This window comes from Electrophorus electricus, chromosome 20, assembly GCF_013358815.1.
Source record: "Electrophorus electricus isolate fEleEle1 chromosome 20, fEleEle1.pri, whole genome shotgun sequence".
NCBI classification, from domain to species: Eukaryota; Metazoa; Chordata; class Actinopteri; order Gymnotiformes; family Gymnotidae; genus Electrophorus; species Electrophorus electricus.
In genome coordinates this window covers 3,155,099-3,172,888 of record NC_049554.1, presented here as the reverse complement: position 1 = coordinate 3,172,888, position 17,790 = coordinate 3,155,099, and the positions used below count along the sequence as shown (strand labels likewise).

The window sequence follows — 17,790 nt, the reverse complement described above, 5'->3', positions numbered from 1 at the left end:
AACTCAAGGCTGGCAGTAGGCTGTGAAAGTATAAAGTGCAGTATTATGGGGATGAGTGAACCAGGTCATACAGGAGAGAAAGAAGCCAAGGACAAATGTATGGCATATTCCCCATCTGGTTTAGCTATGCATTTGGAATCAACAAACAAGCATTATTTTGACAAAGGGGTAGAGAGCAGCTGTTTTTTTACTGTAGAGAGCAACAGTTTTTACTCATCCTCTTTAAAAGCCCTGTAAGAGCAGCTGCCAGTGTTGCAACACATTCTATACGTTAAGCAGTCTCACAAAAAATAAAATACTGAATGTTACTTGAATCTGCATCTGTGACATTTATCTAATGTGTTGCTAAGGAAATATATCGAAGGGCGTACTCTTTTTGCATCAATTCTTTTGACATCGGAACAAAATCCACATATCAGTTGGTCCATTTATAAAATCACAATATAGCAGTAATACAACTTCAGTGAGAATCACAGTAGCACATTTAAACACAGGTACTCTTCTCAGCCCAAGCAACTGATCATTTGTTCTCATTAGCTTCAGCTATCCCTAGCACTAGTAATATTTCCACTATATCCATGTTTAATGACCAAACAAGACAAGGATCATTAAGATACACTGGAAAAGATCAGAACCCTAAAAATAAGTTTTATCAGCTCTGAAACTCAGAACTGGAAAAAACCTGACAGGCCAGGTCAGATTGTTTTCTTCCAATAAGGCCTTAGAAAATGCACACAGTTTGTTCAGTAATTGGTAATGGCAGAGGCAAAAAAAAAACCAAAAAACCCTCATCCAGTTTTACCCTAAACTAGAAAATTCAACTTTACTAAAACCAACACTCATCAGGTTTATCTAGGACAAAAATAATTGTGAGCAAAAATTGTAAAAAGGTAATGTTCCAGAATAAGTACAAACAAACATAAGCACTAAAGCCAGCTCAGATTTGACTAACTGGGAACTAGATTCAAATGTGCACATTTTAAACATCATCATCAGCCTACATCCATAAAAGGGAAAAGGAAAGATTGAATAAACAGCTAAATCTGGGATCTTGTGTTATCTTTAGCTTATCCACAGCCAGGATACACTAGGAGGCAGGAGTGAGTCATGAAACTGCAAAGGAGAAAATGCTGGGAGTTGTGGTTTGGAGCAGGCATCAGGGAGTGTCAGCACAGTGAACTGTCCTTCCTCTGACTAGCCTTTGTGCCCTTAAGGACCCCTGAGGTTTGGCCCTCCTGCCTCTCATAGCTTCCAGCTTGGTCATGCCAGAATACTGAACCACATACTCTGGAGCTACCCCAAGCTAAAACATTAACTTAAAGCTAAAAAAAAAAGACAAAAATATACAAACACAACAAAACTTGACAGCATAAAAACATGCTTTTAGTTTCTCATTTGGGTTATTTTCAATTTGTCCTTTAAAACAAACACATTTCAAGATATGAGGTTGAAAGAATTCTCACAGCTCATCAGAAACAAAAGAAATTGACATGTGGTTCCAGAATGATGAGACAATGGTATGTGGAATGCTCCCCCTAGTGGCAAGGGACTCCAATATTTGTTAAATGAAAAATAAAATAAGGAGGAAAAAGCAAAACAAATTATATAGATCAACATTTTGGACAGAGGTCCTTTATCAGCTTCATGGCTACACATTTTAATACTAATGGACACTGCATTAATGATATATCTGTCATTAAATTGGGAAACTCAAAGAAAAAGAACTTTAGAACCCCATGGAATTAATAGTATAATTTGGCTCCTCCTCCTACTCAGAAGCACTTTGCTTGCACAATTGATGAAGGACCTCTGTCCGAAACGTTCCGTTTCTAATTTTGAATCTCCCTCTCTCTATCAATAAATCCTATAAACAAGGATACAAAAAGCATGGCTAAATTAAATCTTAGGTTGGTGCCAATTTCTGCACTCAAAAAGAAAAAAAAAAAAAAGTTAAAAATAGCAACTGCTTTAAAAACACACACAAAAGAGTAAAACCTGAATAAGCATAAATGAAAAACTTCACATGGCTTTCCAAAAAAATAATAAAAAATACAAATACAAATACACAACTTAAAATATACAACTATCCTGTCACAAGTCTAGCAAAAACTTACTGGATAATAAACTAACTGAAGTCTAAGAAGAAAAGGTGATATTGGACTATAAGAGAGACGTCACCTCTGCCCACAGGCAGTCAGGAGGTAACCACTGGACCTATTGCATCTTCACTGGCCACACAGAGCTCCATACCTACAGAGCAAAACACTGATTAAAGGAGACAAACTTTTTTGGCCCTTACACTTCATAGATTTTAATGGAACACTTTTGATGACATAGAAAATGAAATTCCCATTGCTCGTTCGAATTCCTTCAAAATGAATGTAAGTGTACCCTTGACAGCCCTTCCTATTTGTGTAAAGCCTTGTCAGTGGGTTTTCTACTGACAAACACACCTTTGCTCATCCATGTTCTCCTCCTCCTCCTCTTCTTCTTCTTCCTCCTGCCCTCTATAGCTGCCATCATCCAGGTCCAGATCCAGCTCCGTACCAATGCCAGAGTCCCGGGGAGCCATGAAGAGACTAGAACCCAACCCAAAACGGTCACTGCACAACTACAAACCCTTGCAAAACTGCCATTACCCAACTACAAAACCAACTGCAAACACAATACATTGTTGGTTTGTGTAGATGAAGTATTACAAATAGAAGCTGCTTGCTGAACATACAAGGAACTGTACAACCTTGGGCAATATTCTTTCTGTAGCATCTGGGAACACTTTACCTAACAGAGCGGCAAGTGAAAAACACTATCCTTTTCAGCCTCTTGTTGTAGAAGAAATAGTTAAAGGACCACAGGTTCCCTTCTTCTCCATATGGGTCTGAATCAAGGTCTGGATTATAGCTGATTTAGAACAAGAAAAAAAAAAAAAGAAATATAAATTACAATCACAAAGTTAACACACAGTAAGGGCCTAAAATGGATTCAAAAGAATCTGAAGCTCAGGATAAGACAATCATGTAAGATGAGACAATCATGGGACATGGACTGGTAAAGGAGGAATTGTACCTGTAAATGTCACATTCAGCCAAGCTGATCTCATGGTCAATGGCCTCCCAGAGCTGAGGTTGTAGGCGACTGTACGCCTCCCCAGCAGCAACAGACAAGCTACTATTCACGGCGTTGAACACCTGAAGAAACCATGCCATGAAACAGACACATTTTATTTTATTGAGTGCACTGTCCATGTTGGTACTCATATGTTCAAGTCAAACATAATGTTGCACATCCTTTTGTCATGGGAACTGTCTTGGTTACTGGCCATAACAGCCAACACTGTTCTGTATACAAGTAGTCTACTCTAACTATTCTGCAACATGCAGAATACATGCTTTTGGTAAAATAAACAAGTGTCAGCAATTCCATACCCAACTGAGACTGGGCTCTCTGCTGAAGTCGTGTCCCCTGGTGCGGCTGAAGTCATAGTCTGGCCTGAAAGACTCGTTAAGAGTGGCAATCAAGTAGAACAGAGTCTTTCTGCTGCACTTATCCGAGAGGGGCCCCTCTCCTTCATCACCACTCTGACTGTGGCTCAACCTGAAAACATACACACGCATGCGCGCGCGCACATAGACTCAATAAGAAGCAAAGAAAAGACAGGGCATGATTTAAAGGCTTGATTTGAAGCCCAGCATTTTGCCCTTATACTGGTCATCCCTATGGTCTTACTTGCTTGGGCTCACCCCAGATGTTTGTGGAGGAGACAGTGCCTCTAGCACATGAGGAAGTCCTTCCTGACAGAACTGCTTAAACATCTGCTTGTCTTCACCTGCCATTTTGCAGGAGTAGCTTTCAATTCTAGGAAATAAAAATAACATCACCAAACAGCAAAGCCCCACAGTGTGTGTTCAGGTATTGGCTACATTTGCTTACAGTCAGCTCAGTACAACGTGAATTGTAAGCATTTTAGACATTTTATGGAAAACTCTGCAACTTCAATGTCTCACGAGATTTAGCAAGACCGATTCCACAAATTTGTGCACTTACCGTCCGATTATTTTGCAGTCTCCAGTCTCTATAGTGAGTTGTGTATTTATGGCCTCAAAACTTGAATTTTCCAAGAGCTTCATTGTCCGTTTGTTTACAGGGTTTTTATAAGCTAAAATGTGCCTCTGACCCTAGGTTAACTACCAGCTAGATGTCAACCAGTTAAGCAAATGATTAAAAACAGCAAGTAACTTATCTAGCTAAATGCACACAAATAAAAACATACGCTCAAATGTGCAACAACGCTCAATCTTAAAATATATAACGCTAGCTAGCTCGCTACTAACAACGTAATTTGCTAACGTTAGCTCCTTAGCAAATACTCTCTGAGCACTATTTTTGGACACGACAATGGCTCGCCAAGCAAACCATGAGCCCCGAGGCAGCAACAAACAAACTCGGCTCCTTACTTACTGGGATAAAACACAACCTAGCAGCCTCCTCTCATAGTTTACGAGCGCGTTAGAAACATCTGCGGGTTTAATGCAATTCTATGTCTAATGAATATGTCTTCCTTTTTATTGTGAAATTTCCAGTACCTCCCATTAAACAAGCTAAAATTGCGAGGGAAATTATGCATCCCAGCTACTGAATCAAAGTATAAATAGAAACGCAAGGCTTATACAAGCCTTTTTTTTTCGTTGTATCGTTATCCAAAATGCTTGTTTATATTTTTTGTTCGTAACAATACTAGCTACGCAGCTATCCGTATCCTTCTCTTGACACGGTGGTCTTCTATCAGTTGAAGCCACAACAGTAGCGGCTCTACTGACCCCTATCGGGCCGGCGTGCGATGACGCCCGACCAACTAGCACTGTGGAAAACAGCATTCACCGCGTGGTTTATGATTCATGGAAAAAAATGCACTGTAAAAACCCATCAGTGCAAGAATATAAAAATAGGAAAACTTTTGCGTTTCCTTCCCATAAGGTATTTATTTACAAACTTTTACAGAAATTATAATAAGTAAAACAAAGTGGATACCATAGCACAAATTAATTATCCTATTTCTAAATCTCTTCTGAGCACATGGCATTATATCAGAGATCTAGTCAGTGACAATAACCTAGAAGAGACATGACATCTGAGGGACAAATCGTCTAGAAAAGACATGACAAAATAAGTACTTAATTCACCATAATTAAAACAAACATGGAAAGCTGAAACAGTCCCTGAGAACCAACAAATTTACATTAATTTAACATTTAAGAGATTGACTAGGGCATACACCTTCACCTGCATTACCTGGAGAGAAAACATATCTGGTGGTCCCAAGTACTAATGTGGAGAAAAATTCATGCAACTGGTCATAATATATAGAGGGTTCTACATTCTGCCCCCACCCCAAATAAAAACCTATTCAATTTTTTTTAAAGGACAAATTTTATGAAACTGTTTCAACTTCATACATACAAGCTAAACATTTAATTAAAATAAGCTTTTCTTGTCCAATGTCAGAAAATCTCAAACTACTGCAAAAATTAAAATGTGCACAAAAAGTGAGGGCATTGCTTAAGACATCTTTTGCCTTCAAAACCCTACAGTATCGTTCATACAAAACTCTCCATAGCATACACAGTATACAAGATTTCACTTTCTGCATCAATAATACATGATCTGAAGCAAGTCTATGTACCATCCAACAAATCATATATAAGCCATGTTACTGAAGCTGTCTTATGAAGGCTTGATCAATGTTTTTTTTCCTTTTTTTTTTTCTTCAGATATTTGTTATACTTTGTTAATGAATGAATGAACTGAAGATATTGAATATGCAGAAATTTAATGTTCATATAAAAAGGAAATAAACAGTCAAAAACAATCTAAATATTAAAGAAAATTAAAATAAACATTGATAAAAATAAATGATTTTTACTTTTAAAGTAAAGCCAAGCTAAATTAGCATAAGCTCACTGATAGAAACGGATTCCAGTCCATCCAAACCCTCGGTGGCAGTGGCTTAGGCCTAGGGCAGGCGGTGCACAAAGCAGTTCAAACAGGTCTTTATTTCCTGAGATGAAGTCTAGCTGTCAATCATCTCTGAGAGCTCCAACAGGAGATCGTCCTCGCCTTTGCCTGGGTCCAACTCCATCTCATTCTCTAGCCTGTCATCAGTGAACTCATCCAGCAGGTCTTCAAAGTCATCCACTGTGGAGGAGTGTCCTGCAGAGAAATGGCCACGGGAAGACACGACGCTCGCCCGTCGAGTCCGCATCTGTGTAGGCGTCTTGATGACAGGGCTGCAGAGAGCAATGCAAACAATGTTTCATACTCTTCATATTTCTGCCTGCAACGTGTATTGCAACTCCAACATTCATTTCAGTTTTTTTTGTCTCTCAGTATATTTCTAAACCATACATTAAGTCAGAGTGTACATGTCATACCTTTGAGGGACTACTGAGGGCTCAGTCACTGAGGTGGCAGTTTTGTCTGGGAGGGCGACATCATCTTTATGAAGTGCTGACATCTGGTCGATATGGGATCCAACCTCTGAACTGCAATTTGGCACGGACAGCTAAGAAGGGGGGGAAAAAATCAATACATTTTTTTTTCTAGGATTGTGAACACCTCAAAACACTTCAAACTTTGCCAAAACATTAATCAACACTTCACCTCGATGCGTTTGTAAGGGTGTTGTGTTTCAGAAGCTGGAACAGCATTGAGAGGCTTCACTGCAGCAACAGCAGAGCCATGGGTGCCTGCAGCTTTTCTCTTCTGACCAGGATTCACCTGAGCAGCTGGCTTCATCACTGATGGTCTGACATTCACCTTCGGCCGCACTGAAACACAGATTTAACCACAGTGTTGTTACATGTGCATGAAGACTAGACACCCAGATTGTTCTACAAATCTTTTTTTTTTTTTGATAAAAGAACATAGCATCCTTAATGAGTCTATACCTTTCATTTCCATGGTTTTGGGGGCTGAGAGAGTCTTCTCTGGCTGTGGCTCCTGGGAGTGCAAGCCTGGAGAAGCTGCCACCTCGGCTACTTGTACAGTTACCGAGGACAATGGCTTCGACTGCTTAGGACTTGTGGTGGGAGAGTTCTCCTCAGTCTCTAGCTCTGTAGACTTCCTCTGGGGTACTATGACAGGAACGGGAGATGTTTTGAGGCCAAGGCGCTGGCGTACAGAAGGCTTTGGTTGATTGGAGGATTCTGTTATCAATATGCTTGTTGTGGTTGGTGGCGTCATTCGTGGTAATTTAACAGAAGGAGGCTTGTCCTCAGGTAGTGAAGGGTCTGGTTTCTGCACGGCCTGCACAGGCAGACTGGCAGATGAAGACTGTTCCTCTTGTTGTTTACGGAGTCTTTTCTCACGCATAATCTCCTCAAAGCTCTTTACCATAACAGCTTGGCTAGAGGAGTCACTCTTTCCATTGGTCGTAACAGACTGCATTAAAAAGCAAAGTTAGGATTTTAGAAATCAGATTAAGTAAAAATTAGCAAAGGCAGATGATGTGTTGATAAAAGCACAATGAATCCTTGCCTCTGCAATATGATCCACCTTCTCAGATTCTTGCAATTTCTTCTGAGAACTGTTGTTGGTAGCAGCTGCTAAAAGTAGAGTTTTATTAGAAACCAATAAAGCTATGAATTTATTAATTCCTTCATCATTCACAGATGAATGACGGACTAAAGTAAAGAAAATTCTATTTAAACTCACATCTGTTCTTATTGATGCGAAGTATCCTCCTCTTTGGCCCCCCATCACTGGCCTCCTGAGTATGGGCATTCAGCCGTGTGGCTTTCTCCTTGCGAATCTCTTCTAGCGTTTTCACTCTGACCTCCCCTGAGGGTGTGGCCACACTGACTGCTCCAACACTGGCAGGGCCTGGTCTCTTCTCAGAGCTGCAACAGCCTTCCTGAGACACACCCTTCTCATCCTGCTGTAGCTTTTTTTCATGCAGGAGCTCAGAGAAGGTCTTCAAGCTCACAGGTTTGTTCCCTTTTTTGGTAGGGTTTGAGGCTTTGGTGGGCTCCTCAGTGACAACTCGGACACCTTTATGCTGAATCTGAGACTTGGCCGCCTTCTCCTGCCGGATCTCTTCCAGAGTTTTAATCCGAATCTCCCCTGATGGCTTTGGCTCACTCTTGGGTGACTTGGGTGCAGCAAGATCAGATGGTACTCCAAGTCTTTCATACACTGATCTCAAAGCTAAATGGGGAGAAAAATTGTTACTTTTTTAAGGGTGCAACGGGATGCTCTAGTATGTGTGTGTTATGGTCATTACTTGGACACTGTCTTACCTTTTTGAGGAGGTACATCAATGGCGTTCTCGGGTGAGTCTATAAATCCACCAAGACGCTTAACAAGGTTCCCTTTTAGGCGAAGTTCACCTTCCACAGGCATGTCTAAACCAAGCATAAGAATGTATAATATAAACCTGCGCACGCATCACTGAATACCATATGTTTTGGGGGTTTTTTTTAATGAATGTGCAAAGTGTCCAGGAGGTGGTTTTACCTTCTTTAATGGTTCTTTTTCGAAAAATGTCTGATGGTTTTCTTTTTCCAGGGTTCTCCAAAGTAAGCAACTCTGTAAAGAAATAAATTAATTCAAATCAAATGAAGATGTTTTTGTGCTACATCTGATAGAAACACAGATGTAATTGTATTTAAAGTACAATTTATGTAGTCCACAGCATACCATTCTTGGTAGTGAGAACACAAGGTCTTGTAGGGGATCGAATGTTTTCTTTCTCAGTGCCAGTTCCATTGCTATGCTGTGCTATCAAGGTGAAACTGTCAGCACCTTGCAAGCCTGGATGACCTGAAGTTAAAATATGCAAATTTAAGCATATACAAATGACAGGTGTTATGACAAGAAATAGAGACTCCAATATAACAAGTGAATATGTGATAAATGTACCTGCTCTTTTTAGATTAGCCTTCAGAGCTTTTCTCAACCTGATCTCCTCCAAAGTTTTGATACCAAAGTTGAGAGAATCATCTGTATGAGAGACAGTGAACTCAATGTAATTGTCAGTATAGAATGAAATACAATCACCAGAGAGAAGAGAAATTCATTACCTTTGTTAGAGGACACCGGTTTCCTTGGAGAGATGCCGGAAGCTTCATCTCCCTCTTCAGAGAACTGATCTACATAAAATAATAAATTAAGCATTTAGAAACCTCTGGCTAAACTTGCATGACACTGCAAATTCATTATTAGATCCAAAAGTCACTGATTACCATCTTCATCGTCCTCATCATCCACAGGATTAATGACCACTGGTGGGTGTGTGGGGCTGGGTACACTATCCTGAGTCTCAGCCTTCAATACCCCTCTGAGTTGGGGGTTAGTAGGGTTGGAGACAGGGGCAGGAGCAGATGGAACATGGTCCTCCTGCAGTGTCTCCTCCTCTTTTTCCTTCCTTACAGCTGTGCCTTTGAGGTTAGGATCAGAGGCATTCAATCACCAGCAGGTCAACACATTCAGCACATTTGCAGTATGAGCCAAAGTGTTCACAGTCAGATGGCCAAAATAAATAAAGGTTTAATGCATCATAAACCTTGTTTCATACCTTTGTCTGGTGGGACGTAAAGTCCATCAATGATACGTGGCTTCTCGTGATGGAAAGCACAGTGCGGCTTTTGGCAGCCTCCTGGCTGATTTTCCCAGTAACAAGCGATTTCTTTGCGGTTTTTCTATGTGAAGCACCAGGGCACATTATTACCAAGATAATACACACATGCTTTAATGAGGTAAGTCACATCTGGACAATGCTAATCTAGTTTCAGTAGTTCCCAATTACCTTTATGTTCATGTGGCGAAACTTGCATACTTTGCGGAAGCAGCGGTCGTCTTGCCAAAGGTTGCACACAGTCTCACTACCCATGGCAGCCTCGCAGTGTCGGAAAGGGCAACCATCACCCTTTCAAAGCAAACAGAAATATGTTAGTGAACTTTCTAATTTTGCCCATCAAGCTAAAACAAGGGTTCTTTCAGCACTGAAACAATTTACCTTGGTGCATGTAGAATAGTAGTAGAAATAGCAGTCATCTCCTGTGTTGGTCATACTCCTTATAGCCAGGGCACTCTTACAGGTCAGGAACTCTTCAGTGCTGCTACAGGGTCCTCTGCTGTCTCCCTGGTCATTTTAACAGGCCTATTCATGATACTGTGGATTCTATGTTTACTTTCCCAGAACAGCAGATATAAAAGAGTAAAGCTAAAACATTACAAGACAACTTATTATTCCTAGATCTTGCTTCAAGTTTTTTTAAAGATCAAGCTGTGAGAGATGTTTCTCCATTCACCTGCAGTAGATGATTCTAGGTTCACTTCTTCCAAGGATGTCTCCAAACTGTATGGGTCCTGAAGGAACACTTGACCGATGAGTAAAGAGTGAATAGGGCGAGAGACAGGGTACTTGATGCCTAGGTTTCCTTCTCTGAGAAACCTGCTCGCCTTAGACTGCTTGTTACAATTGACTGGTGAAAGAAAATGTCCTTTTTTGTTTTGTTTTTTTTTCTTCTCTCCCCCCCTCAATAAATACAAGTGTTGAAAGTGTAGAAGGGGGTAAGGGACATAAATCTTCAAGCTAGATGTTGTTGAAGGGGGCCAGGGAGAATGGGAATGAAAATCTTGAGTGTGTGGGGTAGAGGAATCTTCTCTCTTCACACATAGGGTGGTAATTTGAAGAAAAGTGAGAAAATTTGAACTGGGTGGAATTTGAAATTGTAGCAGAATTTTGGGGAGAGACAAAAACCAATGTAAAAAAATTCATCTGCGTGAGGGACTGTAGAAAAAAAAGGCAATCTTCCCAAGATATTTCCCTTTAGGTTGGCCTCTATCCAAATCCACTTATCGGCAGGATTGAAGAACAAGTTCCTGTATTACCTACATTTAAAGAGAAAACAAAAACACTCCCCACACACTGGACAAAGTGGGTATATGAGTGAGGAATGCACCAAAAACGTCAAATATTATTCGTGACTACTCTCATGAAATTACGCTCGTGAGCCATGAGGACACAAAACTGCACACAACCAAGTAGCCTACATTATTAGTTTATGGTAGTTTGGGATTTACAGACCATCACATAATGCCCGATTACATGACGCCTAAGTACTGACCCATTCGTGTCTAGCTATGACTGAAATTTTCAACTGAACCATAACGATGATAAAATGATATCAATTTTTAACTTTTTTTTTTCAAAATCAATGCGCCAACTTTGTGTCCTCTTTAGCAATTCTACTGTAAAGGGCTTTCTCTTTGAAACTGGGGGGGAAAATCCGTAAACCCATTGTAATTTGTATGAAACAACAGCAGTTAAAAGTCACTTTCAGGGGACAGGTAGCCAAATCATCCATGATTAACTTGCTCTGCGTACAGCAGCAGATGTATTCACCGCTTTCGATAACTAGCTAGCTAAGTAAGTGGGATAGGTAACTTAGCTTTGAAGATCATATAAAATAAAAAATCCCCTTGTAAATAGACTTGTTTTACATGTATGAGTGAAACTGGATATTCGAAACAAAATTACAATAAAACAACGACCAGAAATAAAAATTTACTATCGCTATTGGTCGAGTGCATTTCACTTTCACGGTCGCTAGCTAGGTTAGCTAGCTAAACATTTAACCTCTTGTACAGTTAGCGTAAATACGGTTAAGTCAGTATATTAATTCTTACTAGAATACGTTTACATACCCTAATACAATTGGACTAACCATCAAACATGTTTATATAGCAAACAGTTTTGTGCTTTAGCTAAGGTTGTATAGACTTAGGCCTGGGTTACAAACCCTCTGGACAGTATAGCATAGTTGGGATAACTAAGCTAACGCTAACCTAGCTAGCTTGACTAACTTAACCGAGGTTACACTGCTAACAAAGCACAGCAGTTGCCAACAGTACCTAACGCCAATTTATCTGAAATTGAAGGGAGATAAATGTTTTCAGCTATGCCTGGACTGCTATTCGCTAACTCCGTTCAAAATCTCACACAATATAATTGATTAAAAACATGTCAGAGGTTTATCACAGCTTGCTTTAGCTATGCTAGCGTTAGCTTGCTAGCCAATTCCGCCGACTTTAACGTTAGCTAGCTAGTTATATTACTAGCTTTCGAACAAACTAGTGAAACCTTACTTGATCGATGTGTATTAGAGCTTAGCAAATAATTGGTACAAATAAAGCGTAGAAATTACCAGTTATATGGATTTGACAGTTTTAAACTTGATTTCATACGAGCGCACCGGTCGACGTCGTTCCCGGCCTGGTCGAAAACGAACAAAATGGCGCCGACTTTCCGCTGACAGGAAAACCGGACCGACTGCCTTAGAGACGTCACGTGACACAGTTCTGCAAGAATGACCCGTTTGCAGTCTGAGAAATAACACGCGTACTGGCGTAACTCTGACATTTAACAAAAAGTGCAAAAAACAAATGAACTGCTGTACTCCCGTTAAAAATATATGCGACAAGATCTAACTTCTCAAATGAGCTCTTATCTTTTTAGCTAGCTAGCTAAATTGGATTACTCTAGAAGTGCGCAGTTAATTACAAATTAAATAATCTGATGTTCTCATATGATTTAACATGCTTTGTTCCTTTTTTGGACCAGTTTTATTTATCTAGAGTTGCATTGCTATACGTTCTGGCCATTACTACAAGTGACTTTTATAGTTACACGTGACATTTTGGCCCATGCTTTACAGATGTAACGTGTGAAGTCGCCTTGGGTGCTGGCAACTGAATAGTTTGAAAAGCCAAAATGATTTGCTAATTGTTATATGTTTATTTGTATTTGATATTTGTTATACATGCTTGTTTATTGTTAAGTAAGTAGTAAGTTGTTGCCTAGCACACCAGTATTTGAAAGTGCTGTATTTCCCCTTTGACAAAGCCAAATGTCACTTTTTCTATGTTAAACATTTGTTTTATACATTGTTTTTATACATTTGTTATATACAAGTATTGTGTTCACTGATAACTCACTAATAAATTATTGTTCATTGGCAACCTTGCAGTTATCTGTTCAACAGGAAAAATAATCCTCAGATACAGTAATTGCATAGTAATTGTGCATACATTGTAATTTTAATATAATGAATTATGCTTTTACAAAAGAAGATTTAAATGCACAAACAGCATAAACATAGGCAAGCAAACAATACAAAAGAATCCGTATAGGAAACATACAACTATGAACTGCATAACAAAAAATGTGATATCAAAAAAGGAGAGGGACAATATTGGTTATGGAAGACAAGTAAAACATTATACACGCAGTGGAGATAATACATTTTAAAATGGACAACTTATAAACTTACAAATGTATTCACTTATAAACTTGAAGATGGACAACTTGGTTTTAATCAGTTGTATCTAAACTTTTACTGGTACTGTGCACATTACAGATCCTGTATAGCATGATTTCATGTTTCAAATATCCATTCCGAATAAGCAGTCTTAACTGGGACTTAACTCCAGTTCCTTCTTCAGGGCTGTAGGTAGCATTCTTTATTCTCAAATGACCTGCTTCTTTGTTCAATACTTCATTATCAATGTCTTGCCCCAGACTAGGAAAGTGATGAAATTGCAAACTTAACACTGTTTCATCAAAGGCCGTTGGACTGGCATTGTGCGCTGTGTGTTTTTAAAACATATCTATTTATCTTTTGTAGTGTTAATTTGCATCTGAACATATGATGTCAAATTCTGTTTCTGAATAAGCCGCGCATCATGTTAATGGGAGGCATTATGCCCCCTGGGGCCAGTGTGAGATTAGACTTGTAGTTGTAGGATCAATAGCAGACCGAGCCGTAGCAGACTACCAAGACCAAGTAAATGCAGTACCTGAATGCAGCACTACAGACAATCACTGCTGTGATCATCACTGAGACCAATCAGCTAATATACACAACCAGTTGAAGTGGTACTTCAAATGGTAAAAGATGAACACTATGATACATATGATACTACAAGATGAACACCATCAAAGAAACTGGAGGTGGTTAGAGAACCTGAGAGCAGACCACAGCAACCTCCCTGAACAGGGTCCATTAACAATCATGCTAGCAGATATCCAATAAAAGGTTTCAGTCCCACACTTGATGGTGACTTGTGCTATTGTTCTATTGGGTTGTATAAATTTATATATTTACATAATTCAATTAATAATAATAGAATAATGGAACTCCATAGAATAATATAAATTAAGTATAAATAAATATAATATGAAGAGCTCTTAACATCAGGATTTCTTGATGAAGAACTCTTAGAGACCTGTAGATGTTGTTCAGCCTCAAGCATTCCAGGATCCCTGTGTGGGGCACTGAATCATAAGCTTTGCTGTAGTCAGTCCAGGTGGTGCACAGGTTGATCTGTCTGGTCTTACAGTTTTGAATGACTGTTTTATGCACCAGTGGCTGGTGTTTGAGTCCTCTGGTCAATGTCAATGTCTTTCTGGGCTCCGCTCATGTATTGAACCATGTGCCCACTCATCTCAGCCGCAATGATGCCTGACAGGAGCTTCTATGTTGTACAGAGGCAGCTTATCAGCCGGTAGTTGGATGGAACTGCCCCTTTCTCGGGGTCCTTCAGGATCAGGCCTGTCTGTCCTTCAGTTAACAATTCATGGTGGGTTCCGTCTATTAGTAGCTGGTTCATTTGCACTGCTGGGCATTCATAGAATGCAGTTAGCTTCCTCAGCCAGTAGGTGTGGACCATGTCAAGGCCTGGAGCTGTCCAGTTCCTCATACTTGAAGATATGTTTGCTCCCTTGATGAAGGAATATTTGCTTGATGAAAGATGAAGTAACTCTGCCTGAAACATCCTGTTTCTCTGGAAAACCTGTGTACTTCACAGGAATTTTGACTATCTATCTATTTCTCTCTCTATTTATCTCAAAACAGGATGTTTCAGACAGAGGTCGTTCCTCAGCTGCGCAAAGGAGCACATTTTATATATATTTATATATATATATAATAAAATACACAAATAATAAAATAAAATATATAAATTGTATGTAACTGATCATTGTATATTAAACGCATGCAGTTTGCACCTGTTCATTGATCAAAACCGGTTCACTCATGAAAGCGACCATTCCATCTTTGTCAAGGATCTTCGAGATTGTCACGATTGGTCCCTCCCAGCTTCTGTGTTCTGTGTTTTTCCTGTCTTGTGTATTTTAGTTCCATGCCATAGTTTCGTTTTCTCCGCCCCTTGTTTGATTTTCCACACCTGTCCCTTGTTTCTAGTCTTGTTAAGTTAATGTATTTTAACCATAACTTGAGCCCTGTGTCTTGCCTGTTCATTATTTCTTTGAATACGTGTGTGTTTGAATGTTTCTGAAAGCCTGCCTCTGTATACCTGTACGTTTGTACTCCGTGTATCCTAGCCTTTGTGTTTCTTATCCCCGAGTTTTCCATAGTCTTTGTCATAACCTGCTTCCCTTATTTGCCTTCGTGTACTTTTGCTTTGCTTCCTAGCTTTTGTTTATCCTAACCCATGTCGTGTTTTGCTCATGTATCCACATACTGTCCGCGTTAGATGCTGCCCATCCTGATCCTATTCCCGGCATAGTGACTGCCGCCTCTAGGGATGCTCCCAGTGTGAGAGACGCCGCCCGTCTTGATCTGGTTCCTGTTCCCGGTGTGAGGTATGCCGCCCATCACGTTACCAGGACTGTCCCTGTGCCTCCTGATGGACTTGTCCCAGTGGTTGCTCCTCGAAGCTCTCCTGTGCCCCAAAAGGCTGCCACTGCCAGTTCTCCAGTCTCTTCCATGTCCTCAGACCTGCTTCCTGGATGGAAGGCTTCATGTTCCCTGCCCTTCCCACCTCGGCCTGTGTCTCTGTTTTTGCCTACTCTGTTGCCTGGTTTTGTTTTTGCTCCTGTTGTGTTCTGTCCCTGTGCCCATCCGCGTGTCCGTTCCGGTGCCGGTGTCAGTTTTTGTTCCTGTCCCTGGTCTGATTCGTTTTGCATTTTTGTACTCCTCGTCCTCCCTCCCGGCACTTTTGTCGTCCGCAGTCTTTGTGTTGTGTGTTCTGTTTCTGCTCCTGATTCTACATCTTTTTCGGTCATTCCTGTGTCTATTCGCGCTTCTGTTCCTGGTTCTTGTCTTGTTCGGGCTTCTCCTGTTGCCCCGGTTTCTGTGTCTGCTTCTGTTTCAGTGCCTGTTCCTTGTTGTGCTCCTGTGTCTCGTCTGGGTCCTCTCCCTGCTCTGCTTCTTGCCCGTTCTGTTCCTGTTGGGGTCTCGTCCTAGTCCTGTTTTTGGTTTTGGTGGTTCCTGTTTGTGCGTGCCCCGGTGTTGCGCGCTTTGGGGTGGGGTACTGTCATGATTAGTCCCTCCCAGCTTCTGTGTTTTTCCTGTCTTGTGTGTTTTAATTACATGCCAGTTTCATTTTCTCTGCCCCTCGTTTGATTTTCCACACCTGTCCCTCGTTTCTAGTCTTGAGCCCTGTCTTGCCTGGTCATTGTTTCTTTGAATACGTCTGTTTGTGTTTGAATGTTTTTGAAAGCCTGCCTCTGTATACCTGTACGTTTGTACTCTGTGTATCCTAGCCTTTGTGTTTCTTATCCCCGAGTTTTCCATAGTCTTTGTCATAACCTGCTTCCCTTATTTGCCTTCATGTACTTTTGCTTTGTTTCCTAGCTTTTGTTTATCCTAACCCTTGTCTTGTTTTGCTCATGTATTCACGTACTCTCCATGTTGCCTCTACGACCCTGGACTGCTACAACAACTCTGATTTTGGATTTGCCCATAATAAATCTCGTTCTTCTGCGCACATGCATCTGCCTCCTTACTGCTCGCCGGAGATGTTTTTGTTGATATCTGTAAAATTAATTCCTCTGTAGAAACTGCACTGACAGATTTCATTCCAAAGTATAAAAACCTTGTTAATGGAATTTATTGTTCCTTTTGAGCAAAAGTTCTTGATACATACTTCAGTTCCATGTAGAAAATGCTAAGTGCAAGAACGTAGAAGTTACAAATGTTTTTTTGTTTTTTTTTGAGGTTGTAGTAATGCTGTCAGTGCACCAGACACCCAGCCCAAGGACCACACACACACACTGCACCTTCCCTGTTCCCAAGCCCAATATTAATTACCTGCACTTGTCCCTTGTTTGCATTGTTGTTGTTTCTTGTTTTAAGCCCATAGGAATACTCTACCAGTGCTGCACATTGTTTCCTCATTGCTGTTACTTGATGCTCTGAGTGTTTACTGCTGCTGTGCTGTGTCCCAGCACCTTGATTCGAACTGCCAGCACAATAACAAAGTATTTTGCTTTTTTTTTTTTTTTTAACCAGCTCGTCATTGTGCTTTTGTTTGCTCATTATGGAAAAAGACTCTCCAAACTTGCACCTGTCACAAACACTTTGTGGTGACTAAGCTGGCCTTTGCATTGAAAAACAGTCTTATACATCAATAGACCATTACCTACAACATTCAAATGAATGCAGAGCTTTCCTCTCTTAAGAGTAGGAGGGGTTTTAATGACTTTACACACATTTGTCTTATTTATCAGACCTTGGCTTTCGTCTGATCCCTGTTTCTATGTCATGTGTATGCCTCTGATAGGTAGGCCTAAGTTTTTAATTTTCCAAAAAACACCAGCAACATCACTGATATTACTAAACTGATAACTAACTAATTACACAACATATGTTTGCTTTTCTAATTTCATTAATGCGACAAAGCATTGAATCTGAAAGAGAACTTTCATATTTAACTTTCAGAACCTAAGAAGCATTCAAAGTGATCACAATGATGGAGCCATTGGGT

The 17,790-nt window shown here is 40.3% G+C and overlaps 2 protein-coding genes across 4 annotated transcripts; both read right to left on the bottom strand.

The window, feature by feature from the left end:
• Window positions 1–1,780: 1,780 nt before the first annotated feature.
• On the bottom strand, window positions 1,781–4,776 carry maf1a (MAF1 homolog, negative regulator of RNA polymerase III a). The gene is made up of 7 exons (XM_027028412.2): window positions 4,045–4,776; window positions 3,727–3,855; window positions 3,426–3,594; window positions 3,067–3,188; window positions 2,782–2,901; window positions 2,454–2,579; window positions 1,781–2,250 (listed from the first exon to the last, which is right to left on the bottom strand). Exons 1-7 carry the CDS (start codon window positions 4,125–4,127, stop codon window positions 2,226–2,228), a joined length of 774 nt encoding a protein of 257 aa, XP_026884213.2. The 5' UTR covers window positions 4,128–4,776; the 3' UTR covers window positions 1,781–2,225.
• Window positions 4,777–4,952: 176 nt separating this feature from the next.
• zc3h11a (zinc finger CCCH-type containing 11A) lies at window positions 4,953–12,295 on the bottom strand. 3 transcript variants are annotated; one of them, XM_027028409.2, is made up of 17 exons: window positions 12,207–12,295; window positions 10,308–10,927; window positions 10,013–10,138; window positions 9,803–9,922; window positions 9,572–9,695; window positions 9,240–9,434; window positions 9,078–9,146; window positions 8,917–8,997; window positions 8,695–8,817; window positions 8,512–8,583; window positions 8,295–8,399; window positions 7,711–8,202; window positions 7,534–7,601; window positions 6,945–7,437; window positions 6,658–6,824; window positions 6,429–6,559; window positions 4,953–6,284 (listed from the first exon to the last, which is right to left on the bottom strand). In XM_027028409.2, exons 3-17 carry the CDS (start codon window positions 10,064–10,066, stop codon window positions 6,068–6,070), a joined length of 2,511 nt encoding a protein of 836 aa, XP_026884210.2. In that variant the 5' UTR covers window positions 10,067–10,138; window positions 10,308–10,927; window positions 12,207–12,295; the 3' UTR covers window positions 4,953–6,067. The 3 variants fall into 3 exon arrangements, with proteins under 3 accessions (XP_026884210.2, XP_035376294.1, XP_026884211.2); XM_035520401.1 differs by having other exon boundaries at window positions 10,308–12,288; XM_027028410.2 differs by having other exon boundaries at window positions 7,534–7,598; window positions 10,308–12,288.
• Window positions 12,296–17,790: the final 5,495 nt, after the last annotated feature.